Genomic DNA, 20557 nt, shown 5'->3' on the forward strand with positions numbered 1-20557 from the left:
AAAGCAAAATCGAACTTTTTGGCCACAATGCAAAACGTTATGTTTGGCGTAAAAGCAACACAGCTCATCACCCTGAACACACCATCCCCACTGTCAAACATGGTGGTGGCAGCATCATGGTTTGGGCCTGCTTTTCTTCAGCAGGGACAGGGAAGATGGTTAAAATTGATGGGAAGATGGATGGAGCCAAATACAGGACCATTCTGGAAGAAAACCTGTTGCAGTCTGCAAAAGACCTGAGACTGGGACGGAGATTTATCTTCCAACAAGACAATGATCCAAAACATAAAGCAAAATCTACAATGGAATGGTTCACAAATAAACTTATCCAGGTGTTAAAATGGCCAAGTCAAAGTCCAGACCTGAATCCCATCGAGAATCTGTGGAAAGAGCTGAAAACTGCTGTTCACAAACGCTCTCCATCCAACCTCACTGAGCTCGAGCTGTTTTGCAAGGAAGAATGGGCAAAAATTTCTGTCTCTCGATGTGCAAAACTGATAGAGACATACCCCAAGCGACTTGCAGCTGTAATCGCAGCAAAAGGTGGCGCTACAAAGTATTAACGCAAGGGGGCTGAATAATATTGCACGCCCCACTTTTCAGTTTTTTATTTCTAAAAAAAGTTTAAAATATCCAATAAATTTCGTTCCACTTCACGATTGTGTCCCACTTGTTGTTGATTCTTCACAAAAAATTACAATTTCATATCGTTATGTTTGAAGCCTGAAATGTGGCAAAAGGTTGAAAAGTTCAAGGGGGCTGAATACTTTTGCAAGGCACTGTAAATATATACACACAGTATATATACACACACACACACAGTATATATACACACACACACAGTATATATACACACACACACAGTATATACACACACACAGTATATATATATATACACACACAGTATATATACACACACACACAGTATATATACACACACACACAGTATATACACACACAGTATATATATATACACACACACAGTATATATACACACACACACAGTATATACACACACACACAGTATATATACACACACACACAGTATATACACACACAGTATATATATACACACACACAGTATATACACACACACACAGTATATACACACACAGTATATACAGTGTATCACAAAAGTGAGTACACCCCTCACATTTCTGCAGATATTTAAGTATATCTTTTCATGGGACAACACTGACAAAATGACACTTTGACACAATGAAAAGTAGTCTGTGTGCAGCTTATATAACAGTGTAAATTTATTCTTCCCTCAAAATAACTCAATATACAGCCATTAATGTCTAAACCACCGGCAACAAAAGTGAGTACACCCCTTAGTGAAAGTTCCTGAAGTGTCAATATTTTGTGTGGCCACCATTATTTCCCAGAACTGCCTTAACTCTCCTGGGCATGGAGTTTACCAGAGCTTCACAGGTTGCCACTGGAATGCTTTTCCACTCCTCCATGATGACATCACGGAGCTGGCGGATATTCGAGACTTTGCACTCCTCCACCTTCCGCTTGAGGATGCCCCAAAGATGTTCTATTGGGTTTAGGTCTGGAGACATGCTTGGCCAGTCCATCACCTTTACCCTCAGCCTCTTCAATAAAGCAGTGGTCGTCTTAGAGGTGTGTTTGGGGTCATTATCATGCTGGAACACTGCCCTGCGACCCAGTTTCCGGAGGGAGGGGATCATGCTCTGCTTCAGTATTTCACAGTACATATTGGAGTTCATGTGTCCCTCAATGAAATGTAACTCCCCAACACCTGCTGCACTCATGCAGCCCCAGACCATGGCATTCCCACCACCATGCTTGACTGTAGGCATGACACACTTATCTTTGTACTCCTCACCTGATTGCCGCCACACATGCTTAAGACCATCTGAACCAAACAAATTAATCTTGGTCTCATCAGACCATAGGACATGGTTCCAGTAATCCATGTCCTTTGTTGACATGTCTTCAGCAAACTGTTTGCGGGCTTTCTTGTGTAGAGACTTCAGAAGAGGCTTCCTTCTGGGGTGACAGCCATGCAGACCAATTTGATGTAGTGTGCGGCGTATGGTCTGAGCACTGACAGGCTGACCCCCCACCTTTTCAATCTCTGCAGCAATGCTGACAGCACTCCTGCGCCTATCTTTCAAAGACAGTAGTTGGATGTGACGCTGAGCACGTGCACTCAGCTTCTTTGGACGACCAACGCGAGGTCTGTTCTGAGTGGACCCTGCTCTTTTAAAACGCTGGATGATCTTGGCCACTGTGCTGCAGCTCAGTTTCAGGCTGTTGGCAATCTTCTTGTAGCCTTGGCCATCTTCATGTAGCGCAACAATTCGTCTTTTAAGATCCTCAGAGAGTTCTTTGCCATAAGGTGCCATGTTGGAACTTTCAGTGACCAGTATGAGAGAGTGTGAGAGCTGTACTACTAAATTGAACACACCTGCTCCCTATGCACACCTGAGACCTAGTAACACTAACGAGTCGCATGACATTTTGGAGGGAAAATGACAAGCAGTGCTCAATTTGGACATTTAGGGGTGTAGTCTCTTAGGGGTGTACTCACTTTTGTTGCCGGTGGTTTAGACATTAATGGCTGTATATTGAGTTATTTTGAGGGAAGAATAAATTTACACTGTTATATAAGCTGCACACAGACTACTTTTCATAGTGTCAAAGTGTCATTTTGTCAGTGTTGTCCCATGAAAAGATATACTTAAATATCTGCAGAAATGTGAGGGGTGTACTCACTTTTGTGATACACTGTATATACACACACACAGTATACAGTGTATCACAAAAGTGAGTACACCCCTCACATTTCTGCAAATATTTCATTATATCTTTTCATGGGACAACACTATAGACATGAAACTTGGATATAACTTAGAGTAGTCAGTGTACAGCTTGTATAGCAGTGTAGATTTACTGTCTTCTGAAAATAACTCAACACACAGCCATTAATGTCTAAATAGCTGGCAACATAAGTGAGTACACCCCACAGTGAACATGTCCAAATTGTGCCCAAATGTGTCGTTGTCCCTCCCTAGTGTCATGTGTCAAGGTCCCAGGTGTAAATGGGGAGCAGGGCTGTTAAATTTGGTGTTTTGGGTACAATTCTCTCATACTGGCCACTGGATATTCAACATGGCACCTCATGGCAAATAACTCTCTGAGGATGTGAGAAATAGAATTGTTGCTCTCCACAAAGATGGCCTGGGCTATAAGAAGATTGCTAACACCCTGAAACTGAGCTACAGCATGGTGGCCAAGGTCATACAGCGGTTTTCCAGGACAGGTTCCACTCGGAACAGGCTTCGCCAGGGTCGACCAAAGAAGTTGAGTCCACGTGTTCGGTGTCATATCCAGAGGTTGGCTTTAAAAAATAGACACATGAGTGCTGCCAGCATTGCTGCAGAGGTTGAAGACGTGGGAGGTCAGCCTGTCAGTGCTCAGACCATACGCCGCACACTGCATCAACTCGGTCTGCATGGTCGTCATCCCAGAAGGAAGCTGACACACAAGAAAGCCCGCAAACAGTTTGCTGAAGACAAGCAGTCCAAGAACATGGATTACTGGAATGCCCTGTGGTCTGACGAGACCAAGATAAACTTGTTTGGCTCAGATGGTGTCCAGCATGTGTGGTGGCACCCTGGTGAGAAGTACCAAGACAACTGTATCTTGCCTACAGTCAAGCATGGTGGTGGTAGCATCATGGTCTTGGGCTGCATGAGTGTTGCTGGCACTGGGGAGCTGCAGTTCATTGAGGGAAACATGAATTCCAACATGTACTGTGACATTCTGAAACAGAGCATGATCCCCTCCCTTCGAAAACTGGGCCTCATGGCAGTTTTCCAACAGGATAACGACCCCAAACACAACCTCCAAGATGACAACTGCCTTGCTGAGGAAGCTGAAGGTAAAGGTGATGGACTAAACCCAATTGAGCACCTGTGGCGCATCCTCAAGTGGAAGGTGGAGGAGTTCAAGGTGTCTAACATCCACCAGCTCCGTGATGTCATCATGGAGGAGTGGAAGAGGATTCCAGTAGCAACCTGTGCAGCTCTGGTGAATTCCATGCCCAGGAGGGTTAAGGCAGTGCTGGATAATCATGGTGGTCACACAAAATATTGACACTTTGGGCACAATTTGGACATGTTCACTGTGGGGTGTACTCACTTATGTTGCAGCTATTTAGACATTAATGGCTGTGTGTTGAGTTATTTTCAGAAGACAGTAAATCTACACTGCTATACAAGTTGTACACTGACTACTCTAAGTTATATCCAAGTTTTATTTCTATAGTGTTGTCCCATGAAAAGATATAATAAAATATTTGCAGAAATGTGAGGGGTGTACTCACTTTTGTGATACACTGTATATACACACACACACAGTATATACACACACACAGTATATACACACACACACAGTATATACAGTGTATCACAAAAGTGAGTACACCCCTCACATTTCTGCAGATATTTAAGTATATCTTTTCATGGGACAACACTGACAAAATGACACTTTGACACAATGAAAAGTAGTCTGTGTGCAGCTTACATAACAGTGTAAATTTATTCTTCCCTCAAAATAACTCAATATACAGCCATTAATGTCTAAACCACCGGCAACAAAAGTGAGTACACCCCTAAGAGACTACACCCCTAAATGTCCAAATTGAGCACTGCTCGTCATTTTCCCTCCAAAATGTCATGTGACTCGCTAGTGTTACTAGGTCTCGGGTGTGCATAGGGAGCAGGTGTGTTCAATTTAGTAGTACAGCTCTCACACTCTCTCATACTGGTCACTGAAAGTTCCAACATGGCACCTCATGGCAAAGAACTCTCTGAGGATCTTAAAAGACGAATTGTTGCGCTACATGAAGATGGCCAAGGCTACAAGAAGATTGCCAACACCCTGAAACTGAGCTGCAGCACAGTGGCCAAGATCATCCAGCGTTTTAAAAGAGCAGGGTCCACTCAGAACAGACCTCGCGTTGGTCGTCCAAAGAAGCTGAGTGCACGTGCTCAGCGTCACATCCAACTGCTGTCTTTGAAAGATAGGTGCAGGAGTGCTGTCAGCATTGCTGCAGAGATTGAAAAGGTGGGGGGTCAGCCTGTCAGTGCTCAGACCATACGCCGCACACTACATCAAATTGGTCTGCATGGCTGTCACCCCAGAAGGAAGCCTCTTCTGAAGTCTCTACACAAGAAAGCCCGCAAACAGTTTGCTGAAGACATGTCAACAAAGGACATGGATTACTGGAACCATGTCCTATGGTCTGATGAGACCAAGATTAATTTGTTTGGTTCAGATGGTCTCAAACATGTGTGGCGGCAATCAGGTGAGGAGTACAAAGATAAGTGTGTCATGCCTACAGTCAAGCATGGTGGTGGGAATGCCATGGTCTGGGGCTGCATGAGTGCAGCAGGTGTTGGGGAGTTACATTTCATTGAGGGACACATGAACTCCAATATGTACTGTGAAATACTGAAGCAGAGCATGATCCCCTCCCTCCGGAAACTGGGTCGCAGGGCAGTGTTCCAGCATGATAATGACCCCAAACACACCTCTAAGACAACCACTGCTTTATTGAAGAGGCTGAGGGTAAAGGTGATGGACTGGCCAAGCATGTCTCCAGACCTAAACCCAATAGAACATCTTTGGGGCATCCTCAAGCGGAAGGTGGAGGAGCGCAAAGTCTCGAATATCCGCCAGCTCCGTGATGTCGTCATGGAGGAGTGGAAAAGCATTCCAGTGGCAACCTGTGAAGCTCTGGTAAACTCCATGCCCAGGAGAGTTAAGGCAGTTCTGGGAAATAATGGTGGCCACACAAAATATTGACACTTCAGGAACTTTCACTAAGGGGTGTACTCACTTTTGTTGCCGGTGGTTTAGACATTAATGGCTGTATATTAAGTTATTTTGAGGGAAGAATAAATTTACACTGTTATATAAGCTGCACACATACTACTTTTCATTGTGTCAAAGTGTCAGTTTGTCAGTGTTGTCCCATGAAAAGATATACTTAAATATCTGCAGAAATGTGAGGGGTGTACTCACTTTTGTGATACACTGTATATATATATATATATATACACACAGTATATATACACACACACACAGTATATACACACACACAGTATATATATACAGTGTATCACAAAAGTGAGTACACCCCTCACATTTCTGCAGATATTTAAGTATATCTTTTCATGGGACAACACTGACAAAATGACACTTTGACACAATGAAAAGTAGTCTGTGTGCAGCTTATATAACAGTGTAAATTTATTCTTCCCTCAAAATAACTCAATATACAGCCATTAATGTCTAAACCACCGGCAACAAAAGTGAGTACACCCCTTAGTGAAAGTTCCTAAAGTGTCAATATTTTGTGTGGCCACCATTATTTCCCAGAACTGCCTTAACTCTCCTGGGCATGGAGTTTACCAGAGCTTCACAGGTTGCCACTGGAATGCTTTTCCACTCCTCCATGACGACATCACGGAGCTGGCGGATATTCGAGACTTTGCGCTCCTCCACCTTCCGCTTGAGGATGCCCCAAAGATGTTCTATTGGGTTTAGGTCTGGAGACATGCTTGGCCAGTTCATCACCTTTACCCTCAGCCTCTTCAATAAAGCAGTGGTCGTCTTAGAGGTGTGTTTGGGGTCATTATCATGCTGGAACACTGCCCTGCGACCCAGTTTCCAGAGGGAGGGGATCATGCTCTGCTTCAGTATTTTACAGTACATATTGGAGTTCATGTGTCCCTCAATGAAATGTAACTCCCCAACACCTGCTGCACTCATGCAGCCCCAGACCATGGCATTCCCACCACCATGCTTGACTGTAGGCATGACACACTTATCTTTGTACTCCTCACCTGATTGCCGCCACACATGCTTGAGACCATCTGAACCAAACAAATTAATCTTGGTCTCATCAGACCATAGGACATGGTTTCAGTAATCCATGTCCTTTGTTGACATGTCTTCAGCAAACTGTTTGCGGGCTTTCTTGTGTAGAGACTTCAGAAGAGGCTTCCTTCTGGGGTAACAGCCATGCAGACCAATTTGATGTAGTGTGCGGCGTATGGTCTGAGCACTGACAGGCTGACCCCCCACCTTTTCAATCTCTGCAGCAATGCTGACAGCACTCCTGCGCCTATCTTTCAAAGACAGCAGTTGGATGTGACGCTGAGCACGTGCACTCAGCTTCTTTGGACGACCAACACGAGGTCTTTTCTGAGTGGACCCTGCTCTTTTAAAACGCTGGATGATCTTGGCCACTGTGCTGCAGCTCAGTTTCAGGGTGTTGGCAATCTTCTTGTAGCCTTGGCCATCTTCATGTAGTGCAACAATTCGTCTTTTAAGATCCTCAGAGAGTTCTTTGCCATGAGGTACCATGTTGGAACTTTCAGTGACCAGTATGAGAGAGTGTGAGAGCTGTACTACTAAATTGAACACACCTGCTCCCTATGCACACCTGAGACCTAGTAACACTTACAAATCACATGACATTTTGGAGGGAAAATGAGAAGCAGTGCTCAATTTGGACATTTAGGGGTGTAGTCTCTTAGGGGTGTACTCACTTTTGTTGCCGGTGGTTTAGACATTAATGGCTGTATATTGAGTTATTTTGAGGGAAGAATAAATTTACACTGTTATATAAGCTGCACACAGACTACTTTTCATTGTGTCAAAGTGTCATTTTGTCAGTGTTGTCCCAGGAAAAGATATACTTAAATATCTGCAGAAATGTGAGGGGTGTACTCACTTTTGTGATACACTGTATATACACACACAGTATATATACACACACACACACAGTATATATACACACACACACAGTATATATACACACACACACAGTATATACACACACACAGTATATATATATATACACACACAGTATATATACACACACACACAGTATATATACACACACACACAGTATATACACACACAGTATATATATATACACACACACAGTATATATACACACACACACAGTATATACACACACACACAGTATATATACACACACACACAGTATATACACACACAGTATATATATACACACACACAGTATATACACACACACACAGTATATACACACACAGTATATATATACACACACACAGTATATATACACACACACACAGTATATACACACACACAGTATATACACACACACAGTATATATATATATATATATATATATATACACACAGTATATATATACACACACACAGTATATATATATATACACACACAGTATATATATACACACACACAGTATATATACACACACACACAGTATATACACACACAGTATATATATATATACACACACAGTATATATACACACACACAGTATATATACCCACACACAGTATATACACACAGTATTTATACACACACACACAGTATATACACACACACAGTATATATATATACACACACAGTATATATACACACACACACAGTATATATACACACACACACAGTATATACACACACACAGTATATATATATACACACACAGTATATATACACACACACACAGTATATACACACACACACAGTATATATACACACACACACACACAGTATATACACACACACAGTATATATATATATATACACACACAGTATATATACACACACACACAGTATATATACACACACACACAGTATATACACACACAGTATATATACACACACACACAGTATATATACACACACACACAGTATATACACACACACAGTATATATACACACACACACAGTATATATACACACACACACAGTATATATACACACACACAGTATATACACACACACAGTATATATACACACACACACAGTATATATACACACACACAGTATATATACACACACACACAGTATATACACACACACAGTATATATACACACACACACAGTATATATACACACACACAGTATATACACACACACAGTATATACAGGGGTTGGACAAAATAACTGAAACACCTGGTTTTAGACCACAATAATTTATTAGTATGGTGTAGGGCCTCCTTTTGCGACCAATACAGCGTCAATTCGTCTTGGAAATGACATATACAAGTCCTGCACAGTGGTCAGAGGGATTTTAAGCCATTCTTCTTGCAGGATAGTGGCCAGGTCACTACGTGATGCTGGTGGAGGAAAACGTTTCCTGACTCGCTTCTCCAAAACACCCCAAAGTGGCTCAATAATATTTAGATCTGGTGACTGTGCAGGCCATGGGAGATGTTCAACTTCACTTTCATGTTCATCAAACCAATCTTTCACCAGTCTTGCTGTCTGTATTGGTGCATTGTCATCCTGATACACGGCACCGCCATTGGATGCACATGGTCCTCCAGAATGGTTCGGTAGTCCTTGGCAGTGACGCGCCCATCTAGCACAAGTATTGGGCCAAGGGAATGCCATGATATGGCAGCCCAAACCATCACTGATCCACCCCCATGCTTCACTCTGGGCATGCAACAGTCTGGGTGGTACGCTTCTTTGGGGCTTCTCCACACCGTAACTCTCCCGGATGTGGGGAAAACAGTAAAGGTGGACTCATCAGAGAACAATACATGTTTCACATTGTCCACAGCCCAAGATTTGCGCTCCTTGCACCATTGAAACCGACGTTTGGCATTGGCACGAGTGACCAAAGGTTTGGCTATAGCAGCCCGGCCGTGTATATTGACCCTGTGGAGCTCCCGACGGACAGTTCTGGTGGAAACAGGAGAGTCGAGGTGCACATTTAATTCTGCCGTGATTTGGGCAGCCGTGGTTTTATGTTTTTTGGATACAATCCGGGTTAGCACCCGAACATCCCTTTCAGACAGCTTCCTCTTGCGTCCAGTTAATCCTGTTGGATGGGGTTTGTCCTTCTTGGTGGTATGCTGACATTACCCTGGATACCGTGGCTCTTGATACATCACAAAGACTTGCTGTCTTGGTCACAGATGCGCCAGCAAGACGTGCACCAACAATTTGTCCTCTTTTGAACTCTGGTATGTCACACATAATGTTGTGTGCATTGCAATATTTTGAGCAAAACTGTGCTCTTACCCTGCTAATTGAACCTTCACACTCTGCTCTTACTGGTGCAATGTGCAATTAATGAAGATTGGCCACCAGACTGGTCCAATTTAGCCATGAAACCTCCCACACTAAAATGACAGGTGTTTCAGTTATTTTGTCCAACCCCTGTATATATATACACACACAGTATATATACACACACACACACAGTATATATACACACACACACAGTATACAGTATATATATATACACACACAGTATATATACACACACACACAGTATATACACACACACACAGTATATATATATACACACACAGTATATATACACACACACACAGTATATATATATACACACACAGTATATATACACACACACACAGTATATATACACACACACACAGTATATATACACACACACAGTATATATACACACACACAGTATATATATACACACACAGTATATAAATACACACACAGTATATATACAGTGTATCACAAAAGTGAGTACACCCCTCACATTTCTGCAAATATTTCATTATATCTTTTCATGGGACGACACTATAGACATGAAACTTGGATATAACTTAGAGTAGTCAGTGTACAGCTTGTATAGCAGTGTAGATTTACTGTCTTCTGAAAATAACTCAACACACAGCCATTAATGTCTAAATAGCTGGCAACATAAGTGAGTACACCCCACAGTGAACATGTCCAAATTGTGCCCAAATGTGTCGTTGTCCCTCCCTGGTGTCATGTGTCAAGGTCCCAGGTGTAAATGGGGAGCAGGGCTGTTAAATTTGGTGTTTTGGGTACAATTCTCTCATACTGGCCACTGGATATTCAACATGGCACCTCATGGCAAAGAACTCTCTGAGGATGTGAGAAATAGAATTGTTGCTCTCCACAAAGATGGCCTGGGCTATAAGAAGATTGCTAACACCCTGAAACTGAGCTACAGCATGGTGGCCAAGGTCATACAGCGGTTTTCCAGGACAGGTTCCACTCGGAACAGGCTTCGCCAGGGTCGACCAAAGAAGTCGAGTCCACGTGTTCGGCGTCATATCCAGAGGTTGGCTTTAAAAAATAGACACATGAGTGCTGCCAGCATTGCTGCAGAGGTTGAAGACGTGGGAGGTCAGCCTGTCAGTGCTCAGACCATACGCCGCACACTGCATCAACTCGGTCTGCATGGTCGTCATCCCAGAAGGAAGCTGACGCACAAGAAAGCCCGCAAACAGTTTGCTGAAGACAAGCAGTCCAAGAACATGGATTACTGGAATGCCCTGTGGTCTGACGAGACCAAGATAAACTTGTTTGGCTCAGATGGTGTCCAGCATGTGTGGCGGCGCCCTGGTGAGAAGTACCAAGACAACTGTATCTTGCCTACAGTCGAGCATGGTGGTGGTAGCATCATGGTCTTGGGCTGCATGAGTGTTGCTGGCACTGGGGAGCTGCAGTTCATTGAGGGAAACATGAATTCCAACATGTACTGTGACATTCTGAAACAGAGCATGATCCCCTCCCTTCGAAAACTGGGCCTCATGGCAGTTTTCCAACAAGATAACGACCCCAAACACAACCTCCAAGATGACAACTGCCTTGCTGAGGAAGCTGAAGGTAAAGGTGATGGACTAAACCCAATTGATCACCTGTGGCGCATCCTCAAGTGGAAGGTGGAGGAGTTCAAGGTGTCTAACATCCACCAGCTCCGTGATGTCATCATGGAGGAGTGGAAGAGGATTCCAGTAGCAACCTGTGCAGCTCTGGTGAATTCCATGCCCAGGAGGGTTAAGGCAGTGCTGGATAATAATGGTGGTCACACAAAATATTGACACTTTGGGCACAATTTGGACATGTTCACTGTGGGGTGTACTCACTTATGTTGCCAGTCATTTAGACATTAATGGCTGTGTGTTGAGTTATTTTCAGAAGACAGTAAATCTACACTGCTATACAAGTTGTACACTGACTACTCTAAGTTATATCCAAGTTTTATTTCTATAGTGTTGTCCCATGAAAAGATATAATAAAATATTTGCAGAAATGTGAGGGGTGTACTCACTTTTGTGATACACTGTATATACACACACACTCAGTATATATACACACACAGTATATACACACACACAGTATATATATATACACACACAGTATATATACACACACACACAGTATATATACACACACACACAGTATATATATATACACACACAGTATATATATATACACACACAGTATATATACACACACACAGTATATATACACACACACAGTATATATATATACACACACAGTATATATACACACACACACACAGTATATACACACACACACACAGTATATATACACACACACAGTATATATACACACACACAGTATATATATACACACACAGTATATATATACACACACACACAGTATATATATACACACACACACAGTATATATACACACACACACAGTATATATACACACACACACAGCATATATACACACACACAGCATATATACACACACACAGTATATATATATACACACACACAGTATATATACACACACACACAGTATATATACACACACACAGTATATTCCTGTATAGTTTTCCAACAAGATAACGACCCCAAACACAACCTCCAAGATGACAACTGCCTTGCTGAGGAAGCTGAAGGTAAAGGTGATGGACTAAACCCAATTGATCACCTGTGGCGCATCCTCAAGTGGAAGGTGGAGGAGTTCAAGGTGTCTAACATCCACCAGCTCCGTGATGTCATCATGGAGGAGTGGAAGAGGATTCCAGTAGCAACCTGTGCAGCTCTGGTGAATTCCATGCCCAGGAGGGTTAAGGCAGTGCTGGATAATAATGGTGGTCACACAAAATATTGACACTTTGGGCACAATTTGGACATGTTCACTGTGGGGTGTACTCACTTATGTTGCCAGTCATTTAGACATTAATGGCTGTGTGTTGAGTTATTTTCAGAAGACAGTAAATCTACACTGCTATACAAGTTGTACACTGACTACTCTAAGTTATATCCAAGTTTTATTTCTATAGTGTTGTCCCATGAAAAGATATAATAAAATATTTGCAGAAATGTGAGGGGTGTACTCACTTTTGTGATACACTGTATATACACACACACACAGTATATATACACACACACACACAGTATATATACACACACACAGTATATATATATACACAGTATATATATATACACACACACAGTATATATATACACACACACAGTATATATATACACACACACAGTATATATATATACACACACACACAGTATATATACACACACACACACAGTATATATACACACACACAGTATATATACACACACACAGTATATATATACACACAGTATATATATATACACACACAGTATATATACACACACACTCAGTATATATACACACACAGTATATACACACACACAGTATATATATATACACACACAGTATATACAGTGTATCACAAAAGTGAGTACACCCCTCACATTTCTGCAAATATTTTATTATATCTTTTCATGGGACAACACTATAGAAATAAAACTTGGATATAACTTAGAGTAGTCAGTGTACAACTTGTATAGCAGTGTAGATTTACTGTCTTCTGAAAATAACTCAACACACAGCCATTAATGTCTAAATGGCTGGCAACATAAGTGAGTACACCCCACAGTGAACATGTCCAAATTGTGCCCAAAGTGTCAATATTTTGTGTGACCACCATTATTATCCAGCACTGCCTTAACCCTCCTGGGCATGGAATTCACCAGAGCTGCACAGGTTGCTACTGGAATCCTCTTCCACTCCTCCATGATGACATCACGGAGCTGGTGGATGTTAGACACCTTGAACTCCTCCACCTTCCACTTGAGGATGCGCCACAGGTGCTCAATTGGGTTTAGTCCATCACCTTTACCTTCAGCTTCCTCAGCAAGGCAGTTGTCATCTTGGAGGTTGTGTTTGGGGTCGTTATCCTGTTGGAAAACTGCCATGAGGCCCAGTTTTCGAAGGGAGGGGATCATGCTCTGTTTCAGAATGTCACAGTACATGTTGGAATTCATGTTTCCCTCAATGAACTGCAGCTCCCCAGTGCCGGCAACACTCATGCAGCCCAAGACCATGATGCTACCACCACCATGCTTGACTGTAGGCAAGATACAGTTGTCTTGGTACTTCTCACCAGGGCGCCGCCACACATGCTGGACACCATCTGAGCCAAACAAGTTTATCTTGGTCTCGTCAGACCACAGGGCATTCCAGTAATCCATGTTCTTGGACTGCTTGTCTTCAGCAAACTGTTTGCGGGCTTTCTTGTGCGTCAGCTTCCTTCTGGGATGACGACCATGCAGACCGAGTTGATGCAGTGTGCGGCGTATGGTCTGAGCACTGACAGGCTGACCTCCCACGTCTTCAACCTCTGCAGCAATGCTGGCAGCACTCATGTGTCTATTTTTTAAAGCCAACCTCTGGATATGACGCCGAACACGTGGACTCGACTTCTTTGGTCGACCCTGGCGAAGCCTGTTCCGAGTGGAACCTGTCCTGGAAAACCGCTGTATGACCTTGGCCACCATGCTGTAGCTCAGTTTCAGGGTGTTAGCAATCTTCTTATAGCCTAGGCCATCTTTGTGGAGAGCAACAATTCTATTTCTCACATCCTCAGAGAGTTCTTTGCCATGAGGTGCCATGTTGAATATCCAGTGGCCAGTATGAGAGAATTGTACCCAAAACACCAAATTTAACAGCCCTGCTCCCCATTTACACCTGGGACCTTGACACATGACACCAGGGAGGGACAACGACACATTTGGGCACAATTTGGACATGTTCACTGTGGGGTGTACTCACTTATGTTGCAGCTATTTAGACATTAATGGCTGTGTGTTGAGTTATTTTCAGAAGACAGTAAATCTACACTGCTATACAAGCTGTACACTGACTACTCTAAGTTATATCCAAGTTTCATGTCTATAGTGTTGTCCCATGAAAAGATATAATGAAATATTTGCAGAAATGTGAGGGGTGTACTCACTTTTGTGATACACTGTATACACACACACACAGTATATATACACACACACACAGTATATATACATACACACACAGTATATATACACACACACACACAGTATATATATATACACACACAGTATATATACACACACACAGTATATATACACACACACAGTATATATATATACACACACAGTATATATACACACACACACACAGTATATACACACACACACACAGTATATATATACACACAGTATATACACACACACACACAGTATATATATACACACACACAGTATATATACACACACACACAGTATATATACACACACACAGTATATATATATACACACACAGTATATATACACACACACACAGTATATATACACACACAGTATATATATACACACACACAGTATATATATACACACACAGTATATATACACACACACACAGTATATATATACACACACACACAGTATATACACACACACAGTATATACACACACACACAGTATACACACACACACACAGTATACACACACACACAGTATATATACACACACACACAGTATATACATACACACAGTATATATACACACACACAGTATATATACACACACACAGTATATACGTATATACACACACACACAGTATATATATACACACACAGTATATATACACACACACACACAGTATATACACACACACAGTATATATATACACACACACACAGTATATATACACACACACACACACAGTATATACACACACATAGTATATATACACACACACACAGTATATATACACATACACACAGTATATATACACACACACAGTATATATACACACACACACACAGTATATACACACACACAGTATATATACACACACACAGTATATATACACACACACACACAGTATATACACACACACAGTATATATACACACACACACAGTATATACACACACACAGTATATATACACACACACACAGTATATATACACACACAGTATATATATATACACACACACACAGTATATATATACACACACACACAGTATATATACACACACACACACACACACAGTATATATATACACACACACGACATACACAACCGAACCAAACCAGTAAAACCAGTTCCGCTGTGTGTGTGTGTGTGTGCAGTTCTGCTGCAGGTGAAGGATCGCGTCCACTCGTGTCCGGTCCCGCCCGCCGAGGGGGAGCCCGAAAAGTGCGACAGCATCTCCAGCAACCCCCCTGATCGGAGCCCCACCCCCACCAGTCTGGAGGTCAGAGGTTCTCCTTAATTGCTCATTCATCTCATCATTCGATCTGCGCCACTTCTTATCACCTGCCAGTTTTGGGTTCCAACACTGAGAGTCACGCTAAGCTCCATGTGACCAACCCCCACCCCACTCTTGTAGTTAAAAGTAATGGACTAGCAATCAGAGGCTGGAGGCTTGAACCGGCAACCTTCTGATTACTAGTCCGGTACCCTAACCACTAGGCTACAGCCACGTAAAGTCAGACGTCTGGCTCACCCGATTAGGAGCCGGACAGGCTTTACCCCCCCTGCTCCGCTGGGGGCGGAGCCTACTGATCTTGACCCGACCTTGTGTTCCTCGCGCCTGTGCAGGACCTGTCGCCGGGGAGCGTGGAGGAGGCCGAAGAAGCCGAGCCCGACGAGGACTTCAAAGACGCCATCGAGGTACCGAATAGATCTCGAAGTTTGGTTAGCGTCACCCCGATCGGGGCAGAGCAGACGGTTGAGATTTGGCATGTTTTCCGGGAGGTGGGAGGTAACTGAAGTACCCGGACGCTGGCGCAGAGAGAACCCGCCAGGGTAGCTAGTCATATCGCCTCGACCGGCCAGCAGAGGTCGCCCTCGCACCGGCCACTGTCTGTACGTCTGTGCAGCCGTCTGGCCGACTGACAGCCGGTCTGAGAGCTCGTGTTTTACCGCCACGTCACATGAGCGCCCTCTAGCAGCACGCCCAATCCGTGTTAGCGTTCCTCCCTGCTCCGTGTATCTAACATGCTGTCGTTTTGTTTCCTCCCGCCTCTGCTGCGTACCGCGTAAGGAGAACCAGCTGGCTCTGCAAGTGAGTGTCTCCCCCTAGTGGCACGGAGGTGCAGTGCAGTGTGTGTGTGTGTGTGATCTAACAGTCTATTAGTGTGTGTTTAAGTCGCTTATCTCTTGATTTCGCTCTCGAAGGAATCGCAGCTGGTTTTCGTGGTGAGTACATTACAGTCCGTGCGCTATGTGGGCAAAAGTATTGGGACGCCCCTACTAACAGTTTAGGGAAGGCACCTCGGAATACAGCCGAACTACCGGTTAAATCGGCGCCCAGGCGTAAACATAGTGCCATCTTTTGACTAGATGGGCACAAATCCCCATACACAGACACACGGTCGAGCTCACGGCCGGGTGTCCGAATACTTTTGACCATACAGTGTTAACAGTGATCCATACAGCGCCGAATTGTGTCCGATGCACGTCTGCTAGTTGTGATCTGAGAGTGTAACCATGGTTACCTGCACGTCTACATTATTTATATATTCATTTATATATTAATTATGACTGTTATGTGCTTAATGTTGATTTTATGAGTGTGTGTGAAGTGTTTTGTAGCGTTACAACCTGCCGTTCGTCCTCCCTCGATCTCACAGAGCTCTCGTCCCTGTTCCGCACGCGCTCAGTCCGTCTCGGTCCGTCCTCCCTGCACCGCCCCTCTAACACCAGCAGCCGGTCGGCGGCGGCTTTCGGGTTCTGTTCATCATTCGTCCATCCTTATTCGTTCATTCATTCATTCAGCTTTATCCTGGTCAGGGTTGCGGTGGGTGCAGTTCACTGGGCGAGAGGTGGGACGCACGCCAGGTCGAACCCAGGACCTTCTTGCTGTGAGGCGACCGTGCTACCCACCGAACCCACCTAACTGTACAGACAGAACCTGCCCGGTCAGCTAGAAGGACCCACCTGTCAGAGGGGGCGTGTCTTAATCACAGCCCCGCCCTCCTCGGTCGGGATCGGAAAGTCCGCAGCAGGAGAGGGAGTGAAACATGATCACATGACCTCTCGAATGAAGGGATTCGACCTGCTGAAGTTCCCTTTACTATGCGCAGAGATCACATGATCAAGCGTGTAGGGAGCATGGAATCGAATGGCATTGCTTTGGCCACGCCCCCTTTCAGACTCTCTGCGCGCGATACGGATCTCCACATGAACCCAACCGGCCCACGTGTCTGAGGGGGCGTGTGTTAGTCACAGTTCCGCCCTCTTTGGTCAGGATCGGAGGTCTAAAGCGTTAAATTGAGTGAAATACGATCCAATCGGGGAACCGGATACGACTAAATAAAAAAAAAAAGCGCTGGGAGAGAGGTAGGAAACACCCAGGTTGCCAGTGGTCGCTTGTGGGCACAGGGAGAAGGTGCAAACTCCACACAGACGGGGCCCAGTCTGGCCCACCCACCTGGGAATCGAACCCAGGACCTTCTTGCTGTGAGCAGCACCGGGTCAGAACCTGCCCGGTCAGCTAGGAGGACCTTCGTAATAGTAATAGTAATCGTACCACTTCTGTTCCTCAGATCAGCGTGTGTAATCGAATGCGAGGGGCGGAGTCTCACACAGAGACACGCCCCTTCGCACTGGAGCGTCAGTCTCACGGCGGGGAATCGGAAATGACTAAATTGAGAGACGAACGGGTTGCAGTGCTACAAAATGTGAGGAATGCTATTACATGTGTGTGATGTTGTGACGTTCCCAAACGTAGGTGTGGCCGGCGGTGTACGGGCTGACCAGAGCCCTGTGGAGGCGCGCGATTCGCAAGGTGCCCCGCCCACGCCGTCCACCGCTCGATCCGGACGTACTAACCACGCCTCTTTTTTTTTCCATACTGGTGGGTTTTTTTGGTAGAGGGGCGTTAACGGGGCTCCTGGGATCCTGGTGTTTGATCGCGGTAATTGTATGTGGGCGGTGCTAAGGAAATCATGTTGGTAATAACAAAAGTAGATCTCCGAGGGAGAGAAACCTCCACGCTGGGGGGGCGGTCCGGTCACCCCGGCGGCTCCCTGTAGCGGTGAAGTGGACCACACGGGGAATTTGGGCGTTTTCGGTCAGGTTCCGAACTCTCCGTGCGCGCTGCGGATCTCCGTATGAACCCGACGTCTCGAGGGGGGGGCGTGTGTTAGTCACAACCCCGCCCTCTTCGGTCAGGATCGGAGAGTCCGCAGCAAGAGAGGGAGTGAAATACGAGCGGGGAATTGGATACGACTAAATTTAGTCTGTGCGCGATACGGATCTCCATACAAACCCAACTGGCCCATGTGTCGGGGGGGGGGGGGCGTGTTTTAGTCTCAGCCCCGCCCTCTTTGGTCAGGATCGGAGGTCTAAATCATTAGAGGGAGTGAAATACTATCCAATCGGGGAATTGGATATGACTAAATAGAAAGCAAAGGAGCGCTCGCAGGGATTCGACCTTCTCTTATTATGAACAGAGATCACATGATCAGCGTGTAGGGGGCATGGAATTGAATGGCATCTCTTTGGCCACGCCCCCTTTCAGACTCTCCGCGCGCGATACGGATCTCCACATGAACCCAGCTGGACCGTGTGTCGGAGGGGGCGTGTGTTAGTCACAGCCCCGCCCGTTTCGGTCAGGATCGGAGGTCTAAAGCATTAAAGGGAATCGGATACGACTAAATCGGGCAGTTAGCAGGGTCAGCGTGTTGGTTTCTCTCCACTGCGTACTAACTGTGGATCTCCTGGAGAATCGAACCCGGTGTGGGTGTGGCGTGGAGCACTCCGTTCCGGGCTATGAGGCGCGTTCCACCTCCCGGAACGTTCCAGAATACGGGCGTGTCTTACGGCCCGGAGCCCCTGGGTCCTGAAGCGAGCGACGTTCCTCACTCTTCTTCCGTCTCTCCCCCACGCAGGACGACGACGAGGCGGCGGCGGCGGCGGCGGGCGGCGGCGACTACGACTCGGCGTCCGACAACGGTCTGCTGAGCAGGAACGAGCCCATCCGCAGCAGGGTGTCCAAACTCACCGAGAGGCTCCGCAAGCGCGTCCCCACCAACCCCACCGGTCAGGCGCTCGTCTCCCCTGTCTGCTTATTCACCCGCATGAGCAAAAATAAGCCGACGCCCACTTCTCAATCGAACTGATTGGACCGGCAACCTTCTGATTACTAGTCCGGTACCTTAGTCCCCTGAGTGCTGTCGAAAAAGAGCTTTGGGTTGAATTGGAATACAGCCAGTGATGGGGCTTAAACCGGCAACCTTCTGATTACTAGTCCGGTACTTCAGCTTAAGGGCTGACGAGCTTTGGGTTGAATTAGAATGCAGACTTTGAGCCAGTAATGGATGGGACTTAAACCGGCAACCTTCTGATTACTAGTCCAGTACCTCAGCTGCTTGAGGGCTGTCGGGCTTGAACCGGCA

General features: G+C 44.8%; 1 protein-coding gene across 3 annotated transcripts in view; it reads left to right on the top strand.

Moving 5' to 3' along the window:
- zfyve27 (zinc finger, FYVE domain containing 27) overlaps positions 1-20557 on the top strand; it is a 40311-nt gene that overhangs the window by 8386 nt on the left and 11368 nt on the right. Inside the window, exons 7-11 of one of the 3 annotated variants that reach the window (XM_063009310.1) lie at positions 16283-16407; positions 16755-16826; positions 17200-17220; positions 17334-17354; positions 20051-20201. In XM_063009310.1, the coding sequence (XP_062865380.1) occupies positions 16283-16407; positions 16755-16826; positions 17200-17220; positions 17334-17354; positions 20051-20201 (390 nt within the window). Of the gene's footprint in view, positions 1-16282; positions 16408-16754; positions 16827-17199; positions 17221-17333; positions 17355-18888; positions 18946-20050; positions 20202-20557 lie in introns of all 3 variants that reach the window. The other 2 variants (XM_063009309.1, XM_063009311.1) reach the window with 2 other exon arrangements.

Source organism: Trichomycterus rosablanca, chromosome 15, assembly GCF_030014385.1.
Source record: "Trichomycterus rosablanca isolate fTriRos1 chromosome 15, fTriRos1.hap1, whole genome shotgun sequence".
NCBI lineage: Eukaryota > Metazoa > Chordata > Actinopteri > Siluriformes > Trichomycteridae > Trichomycterus > Trichomycterus rosablanca.